Raw genomic sequence first — 16,358 nt, 5'->3', positions numbered from 1 at the left:
GGAGGTTCCATTTGTAGACATGAATGAATAAATCATTGGCCATTGGTGATTAACTCTATCTCCAGCCCCTCTCCTGGCTGGAGGTTAGGGAGTGGAGCTGAAAGTTCTAGCTCTCTAATTATATGGTCAAATTCTGGCAACCAGGCCCTATCCTGAAGCTCTGTAGGGGCCCACCAAAGTCACCTCATTAGCATAAACTCAGGTTTATTATTAATAATAAATGACATTTCTCTCCTATGTCTCAGGAAATTCCAAGAGTTTTAGAATTTCTGTGCCAGGACCTGGAATGAAGAACAATTACATATTTCTTATTATGTCACGATACGCATTGTGCCTGCCATGGTGTGTTGCATGTATTTGAGATGATTTTTTTTTAATTTTTATTTATTTATGATAGTCACACACACACAGAGAGAGAGAGAGGCAGAGACACAGGCAGAGGGAGAAGCAGGCTCCATGCACTGGGAGCCCGACGTGGGATTCGATCCCAGGTCTCCAGGATCGCGCCCTGGGCCAAAGGCAGGTGCCAAACCACTGCGCCACCCAGGGATCCCTATTTGAGATGATTTAATTGAATATGGAGCTCATTACTTTGTATGGTAGCAGAATTTAGCTGCCATGTATTAGCAGATTCAGTTGCTGCATGATTCTTCATATTGAACTAACCTCTACTTCACTGTGGTGTTCACCCATAGTTTTGTTCTCTAGAGCAGGACACCAGTCTGCTTAACCTTCTGAAAGATTGCCTTTCAGATAAAAGTGTTGTATGGAAACCAGCTCTATCACTAGCTTACTTCTGGAGTACATCAACTTGAAAACAGGTAGCCAAGCTGAGGATAATGTAATTATTCTCTACAACCCCAAAATTGTGGAGTTAAAGCCTCCTGGTGCTAATACACCACTTTCACTGTTGTTCTATTTCTACTTTTCCCCTGGAAACCTGTATCAGTTTATAGAAATAATCTTTTGGGAGCATTCCTGTCTACTCTTCCGTCTTCCTGGTATCCAGCTAAGTTAAGAGCGTCATTGTGAATATTCCATTTGGCAAGCTATTTGTAATACATTTGCTTGTAACTAAACAGTTAAACCTAAAGCAAACAGAATGCTGTGCTTTGATATATAGAGCCCTTTTATGTTTTTTGATTTGACATCTTATGAGACCATAGAATAAAAAGTGTTTACTCTCTGAAGGCAGATAATTTCCAGGCAATGAGAGAACAGATTTATATCTCCCATGTGATTGTGCCCATTAATATTTGTAAGCTTTACAAATATCATTGGTTCCTGATGGCATCCCTGAGCTGCTCCAGAATTTAGATGGTGTGAAGGTCCATACAATTTGTGGTACTGATGTCATCGTAATCCATTCTGATGCATAGTCAGGCCAGGGAACCACTGGCTAAAGAAGGTGATAATGGGGTTGACTAGAGCAGGAGGATGCTTTTTCTGAGAAATATTAAGAGTTAATATGATGAGTAGGGCCAAATCATATGAGGTAAGACCAGGCTGAAGAGTTCAAAGTTGAAGCAGTAGGCAGTAGAGAATGTGTCACTGGGTTAGTCAACAGATGTGTTACAATCAGGATTCTAAGCAGGGTATGCAGGAAGGAAAGGCAGCAATAAGAACCAAGCTAGGAGACAGTTAAAGAGAACTGTGAAACCATAACATCACTATGAGAGTCTTACAGGGGAGTAGGCATTTTGTTAGGGCTGCTTTGTCTAAGATGTGAATTAGTAAACTGATGATCTGAGGTTCAACTAAAGAATACTTTATGTGCAAAGAGTATCAAAAAATAAGAGACCTGGGGCACCTGGCTCTCTCAGTCAGTAGAGCATATGACACTTGATCCTCAGGGTTTTGAGTTTGTGTCCCGTGTTGGATGTAGAGTTTACTTAAAAAAATAAAGTCTTAAAAAAAAGAGAGAGAGAGAGACCTACTTTCCAAATTGTATAATTTGGGGTTGTACTTCTGGCCTATGCAATTAATCTAGCATTTTATTTCTGAAAGAGAGGGGTACTATAAGAAATGATAATATATAGAAGTCATAGTTATCTTTCTTTGACTAGCTTTAAATAACCTAATTTTACCTAGTTATAAATTTATGCGTCAAAAATCCCTTTTAAACCATGAGAGACTCTTAACTCTGAGAAGTAGAGTTAGAGAAGGAGTGGTGGGTGGGGGATGGGATTACTGGGTGATGGGCATTAAGAAGGACTGCGATGAGCACTGTGATGAGCTCTGAGTGTTATATGTTGGCAAATTGAATTTAAATAAAATATTTTTTAAAAAAGAAAAATATCTCTTTTAAATCTGTATTTTCCAATTGCACTACTCATAGGACTAATACCTTTCAGGGTTCTATTTCACTCTGTGGTATTGTCAGAGATTCTGACATGGCGAAGTGATTAAAAATACAGGCTCTGGAATGAGACCAGCTGTATTAAAATCCCAGCTTGGCCACATACTAACTGTATGACATTGGGATTTAAACCCCCTTTTCCCTAGTTTCCTCATCTATAAAATGAAAATATGATAGTACTTACCATAAAATAGATTGCTAGGATTAATAGTTGGGGTGCCTGGGTGGCTTAGTTGGTTAAGAGTCCAACTGTTGATCTCAGCTCAAGTCCTGATCTCAGGGTTGTGAGTTCAAGCCCCATGTAGCCTACTTAAAAAAAAGAAAAGAAAAGAAAAGAAAAGGATTAACAGAGATTATGCCTGGTTCAAAGTAACCACTCAAATTTTAGGTATTAGTAATAAAAATAGTATTTGCTTTTTTAAAAAAAACACCACTCTTGGAGCAGCATAAAGGATAGAATTAGGGACGGCAAGAATAGGTATAGGGAGATGAGTTAAGAGGCCATCACAATAAATCAGACAAGAAGTGATGCTAGCTTGAGCAGGTATGGAATGTCAGTATAAATAAATTTGATGGGGCCTCTGGATGGCTCAGTCAGTTAAACATCTGACTCTTGATTTTAGCTCAGGTTGTGATCTCAGGATTATGAGATCAAGTCCTACATTAGATCTGCCCTGAGCATGGAGCCTGCTTAAGGTTCTTCTCTCCCCTCCTCCCTCTGCCCCTCCCTCCACCCCATTCACATGTGCTTTCTCTCTCTCTCTCAAAAATAAAAAATAAAAAAAATAAAAAAGTAGATAGATTTGAGTGATATTTAGAAAGTAAAATTGACAGAAAACTTCATAATGGAGTGAATAAAAGGTCATTGAGAGAGAACAATAGATGTTTTCTTAAGTTTCTGGCCTAGGCAGCTGGATGAATGGAGACCCAATTTGGGTGGGGCATGGAGGATGGGGTTGGGAGAGATTTTCATGATTTTAGTTTGGGATGTTGAGTATTTAAATTGCAAGGTGAATTTAGTCCTCTGCATTTTTAAGAAGCTGCTGAATGTCTGGAATGTATACTACAGTTTAAGACTATTGGTATGAAGATTAAAAAAATAGGCAACTGTTGATGTAAACATTCAGTTGAGTATTTGATCTGAAGTTCGGAAGAGTTGGGATTGAGTATATATAAATTTAGAGGTGGTCTGCATACAGAAGGTAAATGAAACCACAGGTGAGGATGACCATGCGTAGAGCCAGAAGAGAAGGAAACCTAAAATTGACCAAGAAAATTCCAAGATTTAAAAGCCAGGAAGAGGAAAACGAGCATGTATGCAGTGGTAAGTGTAAGAAAGAAAATGAGGCAGTGATAAGGTATAGAAAACAAAGGAGAGAATGGTCATGGAAAATGAGCACTATAATTTAGTATAATGGGAGAGAACAAAGAAGGGAATGGATGTGGATATAGAGGGGAAAAAATACTATTGCATTGTGTGATAACCCATTGTGTGATAGGGCAGTTTAGATTACCTGGAGTCCTGTGTTAGCTGCTCTGGGGAAGTGATGGAGGTTTGGGCAAGAGGCCCCATTCCTATCCAGCCTGCTATTGGGCCAACCCAGCAATTTGCTTGACTGATGTTCCCTTTGGTCACTAACCCTTTGGCCTCAGTAATGCTATCCAACCCTTCCCTTCTTGGGAGTGAGATCTGAGTCCAAATACCCCAGTGCAGTACATCAGCTTCATTTGAATATCTTGCCTGGATTTCTTTTACTTTTTCTCCAGGCAAGGAAACCAAAACGGTTATAGTCCTGAACTTTAGTAACCACGTAGATTTACTATGTTTTACTTTAGAAATCTAATCTATAATTTTCATTTTTGACAACTGAGTTCTTTAATGTACGTCAATTATAAGTCTGTTTTATCAGAAATTTGTTAAGCTCATATTGTGGGCCAGGCACCGTTCTAGGTACTTGTTACAATGGATTAAATAAGATATGGCCTTAAGGAGCTGGGAGAGACTACTATCAATACACATAGCCCTGACTTTTTTTCTCTTGATAAATGCATAGACTTTAGAATATCTATATCTGAATCCAATTTCTTTTTACAAAAAAAGGCAGCCAAATTACTATCTCTGTTTGAGAATATCAGGAAAGGGATCTTTATATATTATACAGCTCAGATGGTCCCTTTTCCTTAAGCTCTATTATTTTTTCATGTTGCTTCTATAATTAAAATGCAGAATTTTCCTCTCCTGAAGGTAGAGTGTTTTTATTGTATATCAAGTGGTTTTAGCCTGGGTTTTGTAGATCTCAGTATATCTAGGAATTGGTGGTTTTGTGGGTTCATGAACCTTCCCAAATTATATGCAAAATTAAAAGTGTACTTGGATTCTTAGAGTAGAAAGAGTTCTTAATTTTTCTAAACTCTCAATTCAATCACACCAAAATATTAAAATCTTCATATAATAGGTTTTGTCCTATGACTATTTTATACTGTTTAGTATATAGATTTTCTCACAAGAGGAAAGGGAAATTGAAATGTAATATTTCATAATTATACTTCTTAAGATTATTTATAGTCTTTAAAAAGATTTTATTTATTCATTTGAGAGGAGGACCCTGGGATCATGACCTGAGCCGAAGGCAGCTGTTTAACCAACTGAGCCACCCAGGTGCCCCTATTTATACAATTTTTAAATTTTAATACAATTTTTGAAATTGACACTTAAACATTAGAATTTCTTTTTACATTATCTAACAGTATTATAACCATGCTACAGTTTTTGTTGCAAATATATTTTTTGTTTGTCTTTAGTACCAGGGCCCTCTGGTGATAATGGCATCAGTATTACCATGATCTTGATGGCCTGGATGGTTATTGCAGTGATCTTGTTTCTACTGAGACCTCCTAATCTAAGAGGATCCAACCTAACTGGCAAGCCAACCAGTCCTCATAATGTAAGTGTTATGGATTAGAAATTCATTTGGGTAAGGGATGGGTGTGGCCTGGGAATGAGATGAGTTTGTTTTGACCGAAATACCAGAATTAGCAAAAGGAAGATTTAACTCAGAATAAGTTCTTCCAGGGCAGTCCTCATAAATCTTGCCACTCCAAATGGCTTAATCTTCATGGAGTTACATACAGAGAAAAGCACAGACCAGTAGCCCAAAAAGAATTTTAAAATAAATTCCAATCTTCACCTGCATTCTGGTCTTTCTTAATATAAAAAAGGATCCAGTTCATAATAATACACAGCAGTATTTCTCAAATATCAGCGTTCTACTCCTCAGTTCCTCACAGTTGACCCCCTCCTTCTCGTGGTTCCAGCTCCCTTAATTCTCTTATCAGCTACAGTTCAAGCGTTTTTCCCTCTACTTTGGTTTCTCACCTTCTGTTCTAGCTATTAAATGCAAGAGGCGGTGAGCCTATCTGGTGAAATCCTGTTTCCCCATCCAGTTTCTCTTAGGCTCTTCCAGTTCTGTAGCATAATAGATCAACTGAACTGACAAAGGAGAAGTAGGATGATTCATGTTGGTAAATCTTGATTGTCATGATTACTACCATTTTTAGAACCTTCTAGATAAAAAATATGATAAATAAAGCGACCCAATAGGGAGTTTTTGGTGCTGACTTTAACAGAAACTTCATTGAAGGATTCATTTTAATCGTTTTGAGAACCAGTATCTATATTTTTTTTCCTTTTCTATTTTTTTAAAAGATTGATTGATTGATTGATTGATTGATTGATTTATGAGGGAGGGGGCAGAGACTCAGGCAGAGGGAGAAGCAGGCTCCATGCCTGGAGCCTGATGTGGGACTTGATCCCGGGACTCCAGGATCTCGCCCTGGGCCAAAGGCAGGCGCCAAACCACTGAGCCACCCAGGGATCCCCCTCTTTTTCTATTTGACTTGGATATTACCTCTTTAAAGGTATTTATTTACATGACGAGTTCACTTGTTGAACACCAAATTATCCCACTAGTTCCCTTCTCCAACCTTCATGTGGAATTCCTAAAAGAATTTCTTTTCCATGATCTTGTTTTGTTAATAATTAGAAGTTAAACTAATTTCTTATGTAGGAGAAAGCAGATGTGGATTGATAATTGCCCAGTGTTTTTGTTTTTTGTTTTTTAGGAATAAAACATTTAGATATGTAGCCATGCTGACTTTAAGAAAGAAGGCATCATTAGCATGATATAAAAAGCCTAAATTTATTTTTTGTTTCTCTTGAAGAAAAGGTATCCATAAACAGCTTGTATATTATCTTGATGAGATGCTTTCTCATCAATCTTTTTTCTTACTTTCTACATACAGTTTCATTACTTTAATATCAAAGAGAAACTTCCTCAACATTTGGAGCTAAAGAAATCCAACTTAATAAGCTGGCCTAGAAGCCATTAAAAGTAACAGAAATTTAAGATGACAGCCCCTAAACCTTATTTCATTGTAGGCCAGCAGTTCTAGGACAGTAGGGCCATTGCCCTAAGAATAAGCAAGAAAACATACTAATTTCAAGCAGAAAAATTGACCACTCTCAACTGGGACCTCATATAGCATGTCAGAGTAAAATAAATAAATGAAATCTTCCTGAAGATTCCTAAAAGCTCTGATCTTTCCTTTCCAGTTCAAATACTTCCTCTTGCAAATAAAAAAGATCAGCTCCGCCTGGTTTAAACAAGTGGCTTTATTGGTTTTCACATCAGAAAATCCAGAGAGGTAGGGTCAGTGTTTAGATTGCTTAACAGTATCCTCAAAAACCTACTTTTTTTTCTTCCTATCATCAGCTTCATTTCAAAGTGGGTTCCCTTTGTGGTCATAGAATGCTTGTCAGTAGCAGCTGGAGCCACATGCTTTCCTCATTGACATTCTGTAGTAAGAAGCAAAAGTCTCTGCCTTCACTTTGATTATAGTGTGTGCCCAGTCACCTTAAGCAGGAAAGATGCTTTGTTGGTTTAAATGTCACCTGTGGTGCTGTGAGGGAGAGCAGTTTCTTCCAAGTCCTATTACTTCTGTGCTACAGGGAGGAATGAGACAACCATTGGTGAATTATAGTATTAATCTAAGTTCCTCGTACAAAAACATGAAAAGTCCCAATAGGTATATGATTAGAGATTGGAGGGTGGGGGCATGCTGCTCAGTTCTTACTGTGTGTGTTAGATTGGTTGCACTGGGATTCAAGAAATCAGTTCCATAATTTCTGTCTTTCTAATGCCAGGGACAAGATCCACCAGCCCCTCCTGTGGACTAACTTTGTGATACGGGAAGTGAAAATAGTTAACACCTTGCACGACCAAATGAACGAAGATGACCAGAGTACTCTTAACCCCATTAGACTGTTTTTCCTTTTGCATCTGCAATATATGGGATGGTATTGTTTCCATGAGCTTCTAGAAATTTCACTTGCAAGCTTATTTTTGCTTCCTGTGTTGTCACCATTCCTTTTTACAGTATATTTGAGTAAATAATTATATTAAAAAAGTTACATGGGCTTTTTTGGTTATCCTAAACTTAAACATTCCACTCATTCTATTTGTAACTGTGATCATAATTTTTTGTGATGATGTCTGGCCTGATTGAAGGAAATTTGAGATCTCTGCCTTTAAATATTTTAAATAGTTTTGATAGGTTTTAAAATTGCTTTTTTTCATAAGGTATTTATAAAGTTACTTGGGGTTGTCTGAGATTGTATGAAAAAAAAATTAGAACCACACTGTATTTACATTTACCTTGATAGTTTATTTGTGGGTGGCAGTTTTTTCTAGTTCTTAGGACTGTGGCAGCCTTTGGAATATTTTACAAATCTGTGTCATCCACTACAATTGGCTTATGTGGCTAGGAAAGGAGAGGAAAAGAAATGAAATAGTTGTTTACTAAGTTTTCTATTCCCACAAAAATGTCTAATATTAGGAGAACTTTAAATAAACGTGATTTAAATATGGTGAATGATTTACAGTCCATTATAGCCTTACAAGGTTTGCAAAAGGAGGGAAAAAGTTAATTCTTTTAGCCTTTGCCAGGTATATTCTATACAGTAATAATTTAAGCTATAATTTATTTGTTAAATGGGTGCCTCTCAGGAACCTTCTTTTCCGTTCTAACACTTCCCTGTTAAATGGAACTATCTTAAAGCTGTAATGGGGGCCTATTTCGTTACTGACATTTGAATGCTATTTACTTATTTAGTCTGGTTTTTTTTTTTTCTGTGAAGAAAAAATCGAGTCTTTTGTTATCCTTCTGACTTAGAAAATATTTGATGAATTCTTGGTTTACTCCAAGGGAAAAGGAGGAAAATGAAAATGCAATCAAGGATCTTTTTCTCACCCCTTATCTCATTCTTCTTTAGTAATAAGATGGATTGGGGTGGGGAGCTCCATTAATAAAAGTAAAATTTTGAAATGTATAAAAAGTAAAAGGTTGCATTGTTTTGCTCACTTTGAAAGAAAGTGAATACACATGGCATAAGAAGTCTGCATGACCTATGTGGTTATGGAATTTTTTTCTTAGCAAGTGATTACAGATGGTTTATGGGGACTAGAAGATATTTTGCTATCAGTGTAAGGATTTTCCCCCCAGATCAGTCTAGCTTTTCACTGTATCGATCTGAGAAATTACTTGTATGAACTAATAAACTTCTCTATATCATTGTACTGTTTTAATAGAGTCTCCGATACAATTGTGTGATGCTCTTAGGGTATTTTTTCCCCTTTATTATGATTACATTTTAGGCCATACACTTTTTAAGGGCTTCATTTCATTATATAATCCAATATTGACTGCTTGCATTCCTTCTGTGCATCTTAGCTTTGTGCTCAACTTCTTGACGTAATATAACCTACTCTTAATTAGTTGTGCTAATTGAGAGATATAACAAGGTAAGTGAAAACTTGGATAAATGAGCACCATAGATTTAAGGTTCTTTGTCTTGCTGTGGCCTACTGGAAGCCTTCCCAGCTTTATAGCTATTCTAGTATTTAATGCAGAAAGGGCAGGCATGGCATTTGAAGGGCAGCTAAATCTCCGTAAGCATTCCTTTTTCTGCCCTTGCCCCCAGGACTTTGAAGGCTTGCACATATATCCTAATACTCTGTTGTCTAAGCTGCTAGAAAGCCAGTCTCTGGCAGAGATACTGATGCATTCACTGAATCTGTGGCTCACAAATAATTGAGAACTGGCTTTGGTTGAAACCAGTTGGCCTTGACATGGAAACAGAATGTCTAGTGTTAGCTAGAGACCTACAAATCTAGATTCTTATTCCTGGTTCTTCATTTCTGTCACATACACTAAATTGACAGTACATCTCTAGTGTATTAACCTTTTCTATATGGACCATCTAATTAGCAACAAAAGTTCCTAGAGAAATACTTAGTTTTGGGATTTTTGCTTGTAAAATTTCTCTGCATTCCTGAGAAAGACTGAGTACTACTGCATATAAAGTATTCTTGGTAATCTAACTAGTAACTTATATTATTCTATTTAATTCTTAAAGCTTCTACATGTGGCCTTTTTATTTAGCACATTCATATTCATTACTTGGCTTGTAAACATTCACCTGAACTGTGGCTATAATCATTTTTAAATCTGGAAAAAAGAAAGATAAAGCTTCATATTTTAATCACTTTTGGCTCTTAAATATTCCACAAATAATATTACGTTTATATTGTTTTAGAGTCATTTAATGTCCCTTATACAAAGTGTTTTCTTGCTTTCCATATGGAAAAAGTTAACATTGAAACTGTGTATAGTAAAAGATTTTATCACGTATCTATCTAAGCACTATCCCATGGCCAGCAAGTCATTTTTTAAATAACTTGCAGAGATTTTCCAAAGTAAGTATTAGGTTCAGCTATTCCCTGGTTACTTTTAGTGTCATTGTGGTATGTGATGTGATAGTGTTTATAGAATTACTGATTTCTCATATTTTCAAAGGAACCTTGGAAATTGATCACTCTGAATTTGTCACTCTAAATAAATATGTGCTAAAATTTGACCAGCTCATTAGCTTAAGACATAAAACAGCAACTTGAAGGAGAAATGAAGAGTTTACACATAATGGGTTAAATTTTTGTTGTTGTAATAGTAGATTTAGTCTTAACATAATATTTCTAAAGGAAAAATCAGATGTATTTGTTGCCATGTCTTATAACTTTGTTAAAGGCGAAAGTGGTCATGTGATGTACTGAATATTAATTGCTGTTTTTAAATGTTTAAATCATGCCAAACAAATCATGTCTGTGCCATCCAGGGTTTATTGTAATCTTTTACTGAGTACTTGGACTGGGATAAAGGGCTTGTACTATGCACTTTTTATTAATGAATAAATAGAAAACATTAGTAATGTATTGTTTTGTTTCGCTTTTGTGGGAAATGAAGCAAGCATCTTTTGCTTAGTAAAATGCTTACATCCCTTATTAAACAGTTTCTTTGTAAGACTTTTTACCCCTAACTAAAAACATTCCATAGAGAGAACTTTAAGTTACAAGAAGAATATTTATGTAATAGCAATGGGGCCAATATTCAGAAGTAGGGATTCTGAGAATCTCTAGGAACTTAGATTGCAATTATGTTTCTTTAGTTCTTTTTTTTTATTTCTTCCTAGAATACAGGATTAATGGACATTTGCTTTGAGAGAATAATATCTAATAGTGTTAAGACATGTAACTACTGAACACACACAAAAGTAAAAACTTTGCTTTTGTTCTGTGACCTGGAATGCACCCAGATACTAAAGATCATATACATGTAAAAATGGTAAAATTGCTCTGGCATGGTTATGATGTCAGTGTCTATGTGATACATAAGTATTCTTTAGCAAAATTTGTGAAATACATAATTTACTGGAAATAATTAATGATTTTAGGCTAAAGTTTTTCATTTATATGTCAATAGATATCTGAACTCCCATAAAACTAAGTTTTCATTAAATGTTTTTGCAATATTAGTTTTCCTCTCAGAAAGAATTCTAATAAAGTTGTTTTTTTTTTTTTTGCTTCCTGCCATTTCATTTGATAGTTGTCTCAGTTCCAAATCTGTTTATAGAGTTGATTTTTCTCCCCACTAAAAAGTTCATAAACACTACCTGTGATTATGTGATGCTCAGATTTTTAGAAACTGGAGTTATCAATGTGATCTTTTCCCCTGGGGAACTTAACTTTGCATACATATCTTTTCTCAAACAAATGGGCTATGTTGGTTCAATAAACATTTCAACAGTGTTTGTATTTACTTTTTGCTTAACTATTTCTGCTTTAGAATGGGTGTTAATCAGAATTATTATACAGAAAATATTTTTTAACATATTATTTATTTGAGAGAGAGCAGGAGCAGGATTAAGGGCAGAGGGAGAGGAAGAGGGACAAGCAGACTCCCTGCTGAGTGAAGAATCAGGTGCACTCAGGTGCCCCTACAGAAAACATTTTCAACCATCAGATGCCAAACTAAGATGTCTCTTGAAAAGGAGGTGGGAGGAGATGTTTGGGAAGCAGGGAATATGTAGAGATGAAAAATAGTATGTGTAGCTTTATTTTATTTTTTTATATGAAAATTATTTTTGTAGTTTTAAAAATAATTTTCATATCAAAAAAGAATATTCCCAGGGCACCTGGGTGGCTCAGTCAAGTTGGGCATCCAACTCTTGATTTGGGCTCAGGTCATGATCTCAAGGTTGTGGGGATTAAGCCATGCGTTGGGCTCCTCACTTAGTGGGGAGTCTGCTTGGGATTCTCTCTCTTTCCTTCTCCCTCTGCCCCTCCCCCTACTCTCCCTCTAAAATAAATAAGTCTGGGCAGCCCCGGTGCCACAGCAGTTTAGCGCCACCTGCAGCCCAGGGCGTGATCCTGGAGACCTGGGATCAAGTCCCGCGTTGGGCTCCCTGCATGGAGCCTGCTTTTCCCTCTGCCTGTGTCTCTGCCCCTCCCCTCCCCTGTCGCTCATAAATAAATAAAATCTTTAAAAAAATAAAATGAGGGGATCCCTGGGTGGCGCAGTGGTTTGCGCCTGCCTTTGGCCCAGGGTGCAATCCTGGAGACCCGGGATCGAATCCCACGTCGGACTCCTGGTGCATGGAGCCTGCTTCTCCCTCTGCCTGTGTCTCTGCCTCTCTCTCTCTCTCTCTCTCTCTCTCTCTGTGACTATCATAAATTAAAAAAATAATAATAAAATAAAATAAGTCTTAAAGCAAGGGGCGGGGGTTGGATGGCTAAATCAGTTAAACATCAGTCTTTGGTTCAGGTTATGATCCCAGGGTCCTGTTTAGCAGGGAGCTTGCTTCTCCTTCTCCTGTTCCCTCTGCTTATGCTCTGTCAAATAAATAAAATCTAAAGAAAAAGAAAAGCATATTTCCTTGTACAAAACTGCTTCTTTCTAGGAAATATGGGAATGAGAAAAAAATACTTATAATCCCTGTAATACCAGAGGCCTTACTTTAAAATATCTGGTTCCTATACTGCTCATAAGCTCAAACAGGCTATGTGTTCATGATGAATGGATTTGAATTGCATTGTTTTTATTTATTTTGAAGAACTGAGCAGAATTAAAGAGCACGAGGGACTCCTGGGTGGCTCAGCAGGTGAGCACCTGCCCCTGGCTCAGGGCGTGATCCTCAGTCTCAGGATCAAGTCCCCACATCAGGCCCCCTGCCTAGAGCCTGCCTCTCCCTCTGCCTACGTCTCTGCCTTTCTCTCTCTGTGTCTTTCATGAATAAATGAATAAAATCCTTAAAAAAAAAAAAGAAACATGAATACTACATAGCAGATTCAGCATCATGGAATAAGTCTTCTATGTTGTTTTTATTTTATTTTTAATCGCGATAATTAACATTTTTTATACAAAGAGCCATCTCAAGTACCATACACATTTAAAAATTTTTTTTTGAAACATTTTATTTGACAGAGCAGAAGCAGGGGGTGTGGCAGGCAGAGGGAGAAGGAGGAGCAGATGCCCCTCAGATTAGGGAGCCTGCTGTGAAGCTCTGTCCCAGGACCCTGAGATCATGACCAACCCGAAGGCAGACACTGAGCTGAGCTACCCAGACACTCCCCATGTTGTTTTTAAAGAAATGAATCTGTTGGGGTGCCTGGGTGGCTCAGTCATTTGAGTGTCCAACTCTTGATTTTGGCTCAGATCATGATTTTGGGATTGTGAGATCCAGCCCCATGGGGCTCCTCCATGCTGGGCATGGAGCCAGTTTAGGATTCTCTTTCTCCCTCAGCCTCCCCAACCCATCCCCCCACCAATAAATAAATAAATACATAAATATCTTTTAAAAAAATGAATCTGTTATATAGTCACTCATTAATTCAGTGCCAAAGGAAGAGGCACTGTACATTAAAAAGGCATTACAGACCCTGGCCTGAATGCCGCTTTCCCTGATAACTAGTATATAAACATTAAACTGGAAGTCTGGGTGTCTTAAAGGGGATTCCTTACAATTAATCCAGCAAGTAGAATCTTGTGGTGACAACATACAGAACAGATACAGATCTGATACCAGAGCCTACACTCCCAACAAATGGATTAAGATTTATATCCTTGCAAATTTGCTTAGCCTTCCATTTTAATCTAACATCCTTTTCTTAAAAACTACATTTTACTCTGTTCTCACATCGTCGTACCTCTGTCAACATCCTCTTTCCCAGAGGGTTTCACTAACCACGGCCTACTGAAAGCTGGTGTTCTCAAGCTTCAAGCATGATTTCCATTAGCCAAAGCTAAATCAGAAAATACAAGGCTTAAAGAAAGATTAAAGTATAATTGAAAATTATAATTTCTCCGTTGAAGAACGGAGATTAATCTCTGTCCACAACATCCAAAGAATTCTTTTCATTGTGTCATAATATTTTAAGAACTCAAAAGTCACATAAATAGGTATAAACTGGCAACAGTTAAAGTTGACTAATTGTAATATACTTGTAATAAAAATAATCTTGTGGGACCCCTGGGTGGCTCAGCGGTTGAGCATCTGTCTTTGGCTCAAGGCATGATCCCAGGTCTGGGGATCGAGTCCTGCATCAGGCTTCTTGCATGGAGCCTGCTTCTCCCTCTGCCTCTCTCTGTCTCTGTCTCTCATGAATAAATAAATTCAAAAATAATAATAATCTTGTAATAAATTCCAATGCTAATCTACAAAAGTATCAGATATTGAAAGGATGTTTCTGTTGAAGAAAGCTGACAATTGGTGTTCTCTATCACTTATCTGTAATTTTTGTTCAGTTCTCAAACTTCTATTTTAATATTAGTGATTGTCTCATGTGCAATAAAAATATTTAGTATGGCTTAATAGTGTTTAGCCTTGGGGAAGAAGTCCTCAAGTAGCTTTGTGTGAGTTGGGGTTAATGTTAAGGTAAAGAATTCATTCAGATTTTTAGCTTTCTTACAGCTAAAAGATTGCATATAGCTTATAGTGATTCTCAAATCACTGAGAATGACTTGGGGACCCCAAAGAATTTTTGTTCATATGCATTGTTATATCTATCATCTATCTATCATCTATCTATCTATCTATCTATCTATCTATCTATCTATCTATCATCTATCTATACTGTACCCAAAATGAAAACAGAACATTTAAAAGTATTAAGTATTTTAAAATAACAGTAAGCCCACTACATGCTAATATAAAGGTTTTTATGAAAAAAATAACCAATTTCCAAAATGGAAATTCAGTGATAAGAATGGCACTGTTTTACATTTTTGCAAATCTCTTTAATAGCTCGCTTAAAAGAGAGCTGGGTTATCATATTTTTCCTCTTTTTTAAGATTTTATTTGAGAGAGCACAAGCATGACCATGAGAGAATGGAAGGAGGGGCAGAGGGAATGGGAGAGAGAGAATCTCCAGCAGACACCATGCTGAGTGCAGACCCCCCACAGAGGGCTTGATTTCACAACCCTGGGATCATGACCTGAGCTGAAACTAAGAGCCAGCGCATAACTGACTGAACTACCCAAGTGCTCTGGGTTATCATTTCTACTATATTCATTCAGTATGTTACAACACATTCCCTTCTTATGAAACTATGTGAATGTTAGTTTTTGATAACTAAATGACTAATGGTATCTTGAGCAGCCTATATTAAGGGAAAACTAGTTATGTGACTTTCCCTCATTTAAATATGATAGCACTTTACAGAGAGCTGAAGTAAAAAGATCAAATGAAATGTCTGTAAAAATGCTTTGTAAAGTCCTAAATACTATTATGTAAAGGCCCCCACTGTTCCAATAACACATGTACACACACACACATACACACACATTCCCTTTGCAAAACCTGAAGTTGTATGGAAACAGGATATTTATTTGGGGCAGTTCCACTGAATTTCCATTGCAAAGAATTCACCCTACTAAGAATGGACAATGGCACCTTTAGGTCAGAGCTTGGCATGAGAAAAACATTAAAGATTAAAACATTAAATAGAATATCACAGTTTCCAATCAAGATTTTAAAATCCTTGAAAGGTAAACTGGAAAGCAAATACATTTTGACTAATAGGTAAATAAACCCATTGCAATAAAAGCTAAAGAGCAAACTATTAGGCTAACAGTCCTCAACTTTGGCTGCCCTTTGAAAGCTTTAAAAACCTGGTACTGGGCAGCCCAGGTGGCTCAGCGGTTTAGCACCTGCCTTCAGCCCAGGGCCTGAACCTGGAGACCCAGGATCAAGTCCCACCTCAGGCTCCCTGCATGGAGCCGGCTTCTCCCTCTGCCTGTGTCTCTGCCTCTCTCTCTCTCTTTGTGTCTCTCATGAGTAAATAAATAAAATCTTTTTTTTTTAATTTTTTATTTATTTATGAGAGAGAGAGAGAGAGAGAGAGGCAGAGACATAGGCAGAGGGAGAAGCAGGCTCCATGCACCGGGAGCCCGATGTGGGATTCGATCCCGGGTCTCCAGGATCGCGCCCTGGGCCAAAGGCAGGCGCCAAACCGCTGCGCCACCCAGGGATCCCCAAATAAATAAAATCTTTAAAAAATAATAAATAAATAAAATAAAAACCTGGGCAGCCCCAGTGGCACAGCGGTT

The 16,358-nt window shown here is 37.4% G+C and overlaps 1 protein-coding gene across 6 annotated transcripts in view; it reads left to right on the top strand.

The window, feature by feature from the left end:
* SMIM14 (small integral membrane protein 14) overlaps nt 1–10,678 on the top strand; it is an 83,182-nt gene extending 72,504 nt beyond the window's left edge. For all 6 annotated transcript variants that reach the window (XM_055326348.1, XM_055326350.1, XM_055326353.1 and 3 more), the window contains 2 exons: nt 5,162–5,304; nt 7,563–10,678. In XM_055326348.1, the coding sequence (XP_055182323.1) occupies nt 5,162–5,304; nt 7,563–7,595 (176 nt within the window). In that variant the 3' untranslated portion in view covers nt 7,596–10,678. The remainder of the gene's footprint in view (nt 1–5,161; nt 5,305–7,562) is intronic.
* Nucleotides 10,679–16,358: the final 5,680 nt, after the last annotated feature.

The sequence above is a fragment of the Nyctereutes procyonoides genome, unplaced genomic scaffold (genome assembly GCF_905146905.1).
Source record: "Nyctereutes procyonoides isolate TBG_1078 unplaced genomic scaffold, NYPRO_anot_genome, whole genome shotgun sequence".
In the NCBI taxonomy this organism is placed as follows: Eukaryota; Metazoa; Chordata; class Mammalia; order Carnivora; family Canidae; genus Nyctereutes; species Nyctereutes procyonoides.
This window is presented reverse-complemented; position numbering and strand designations above follow the sequence as displayed.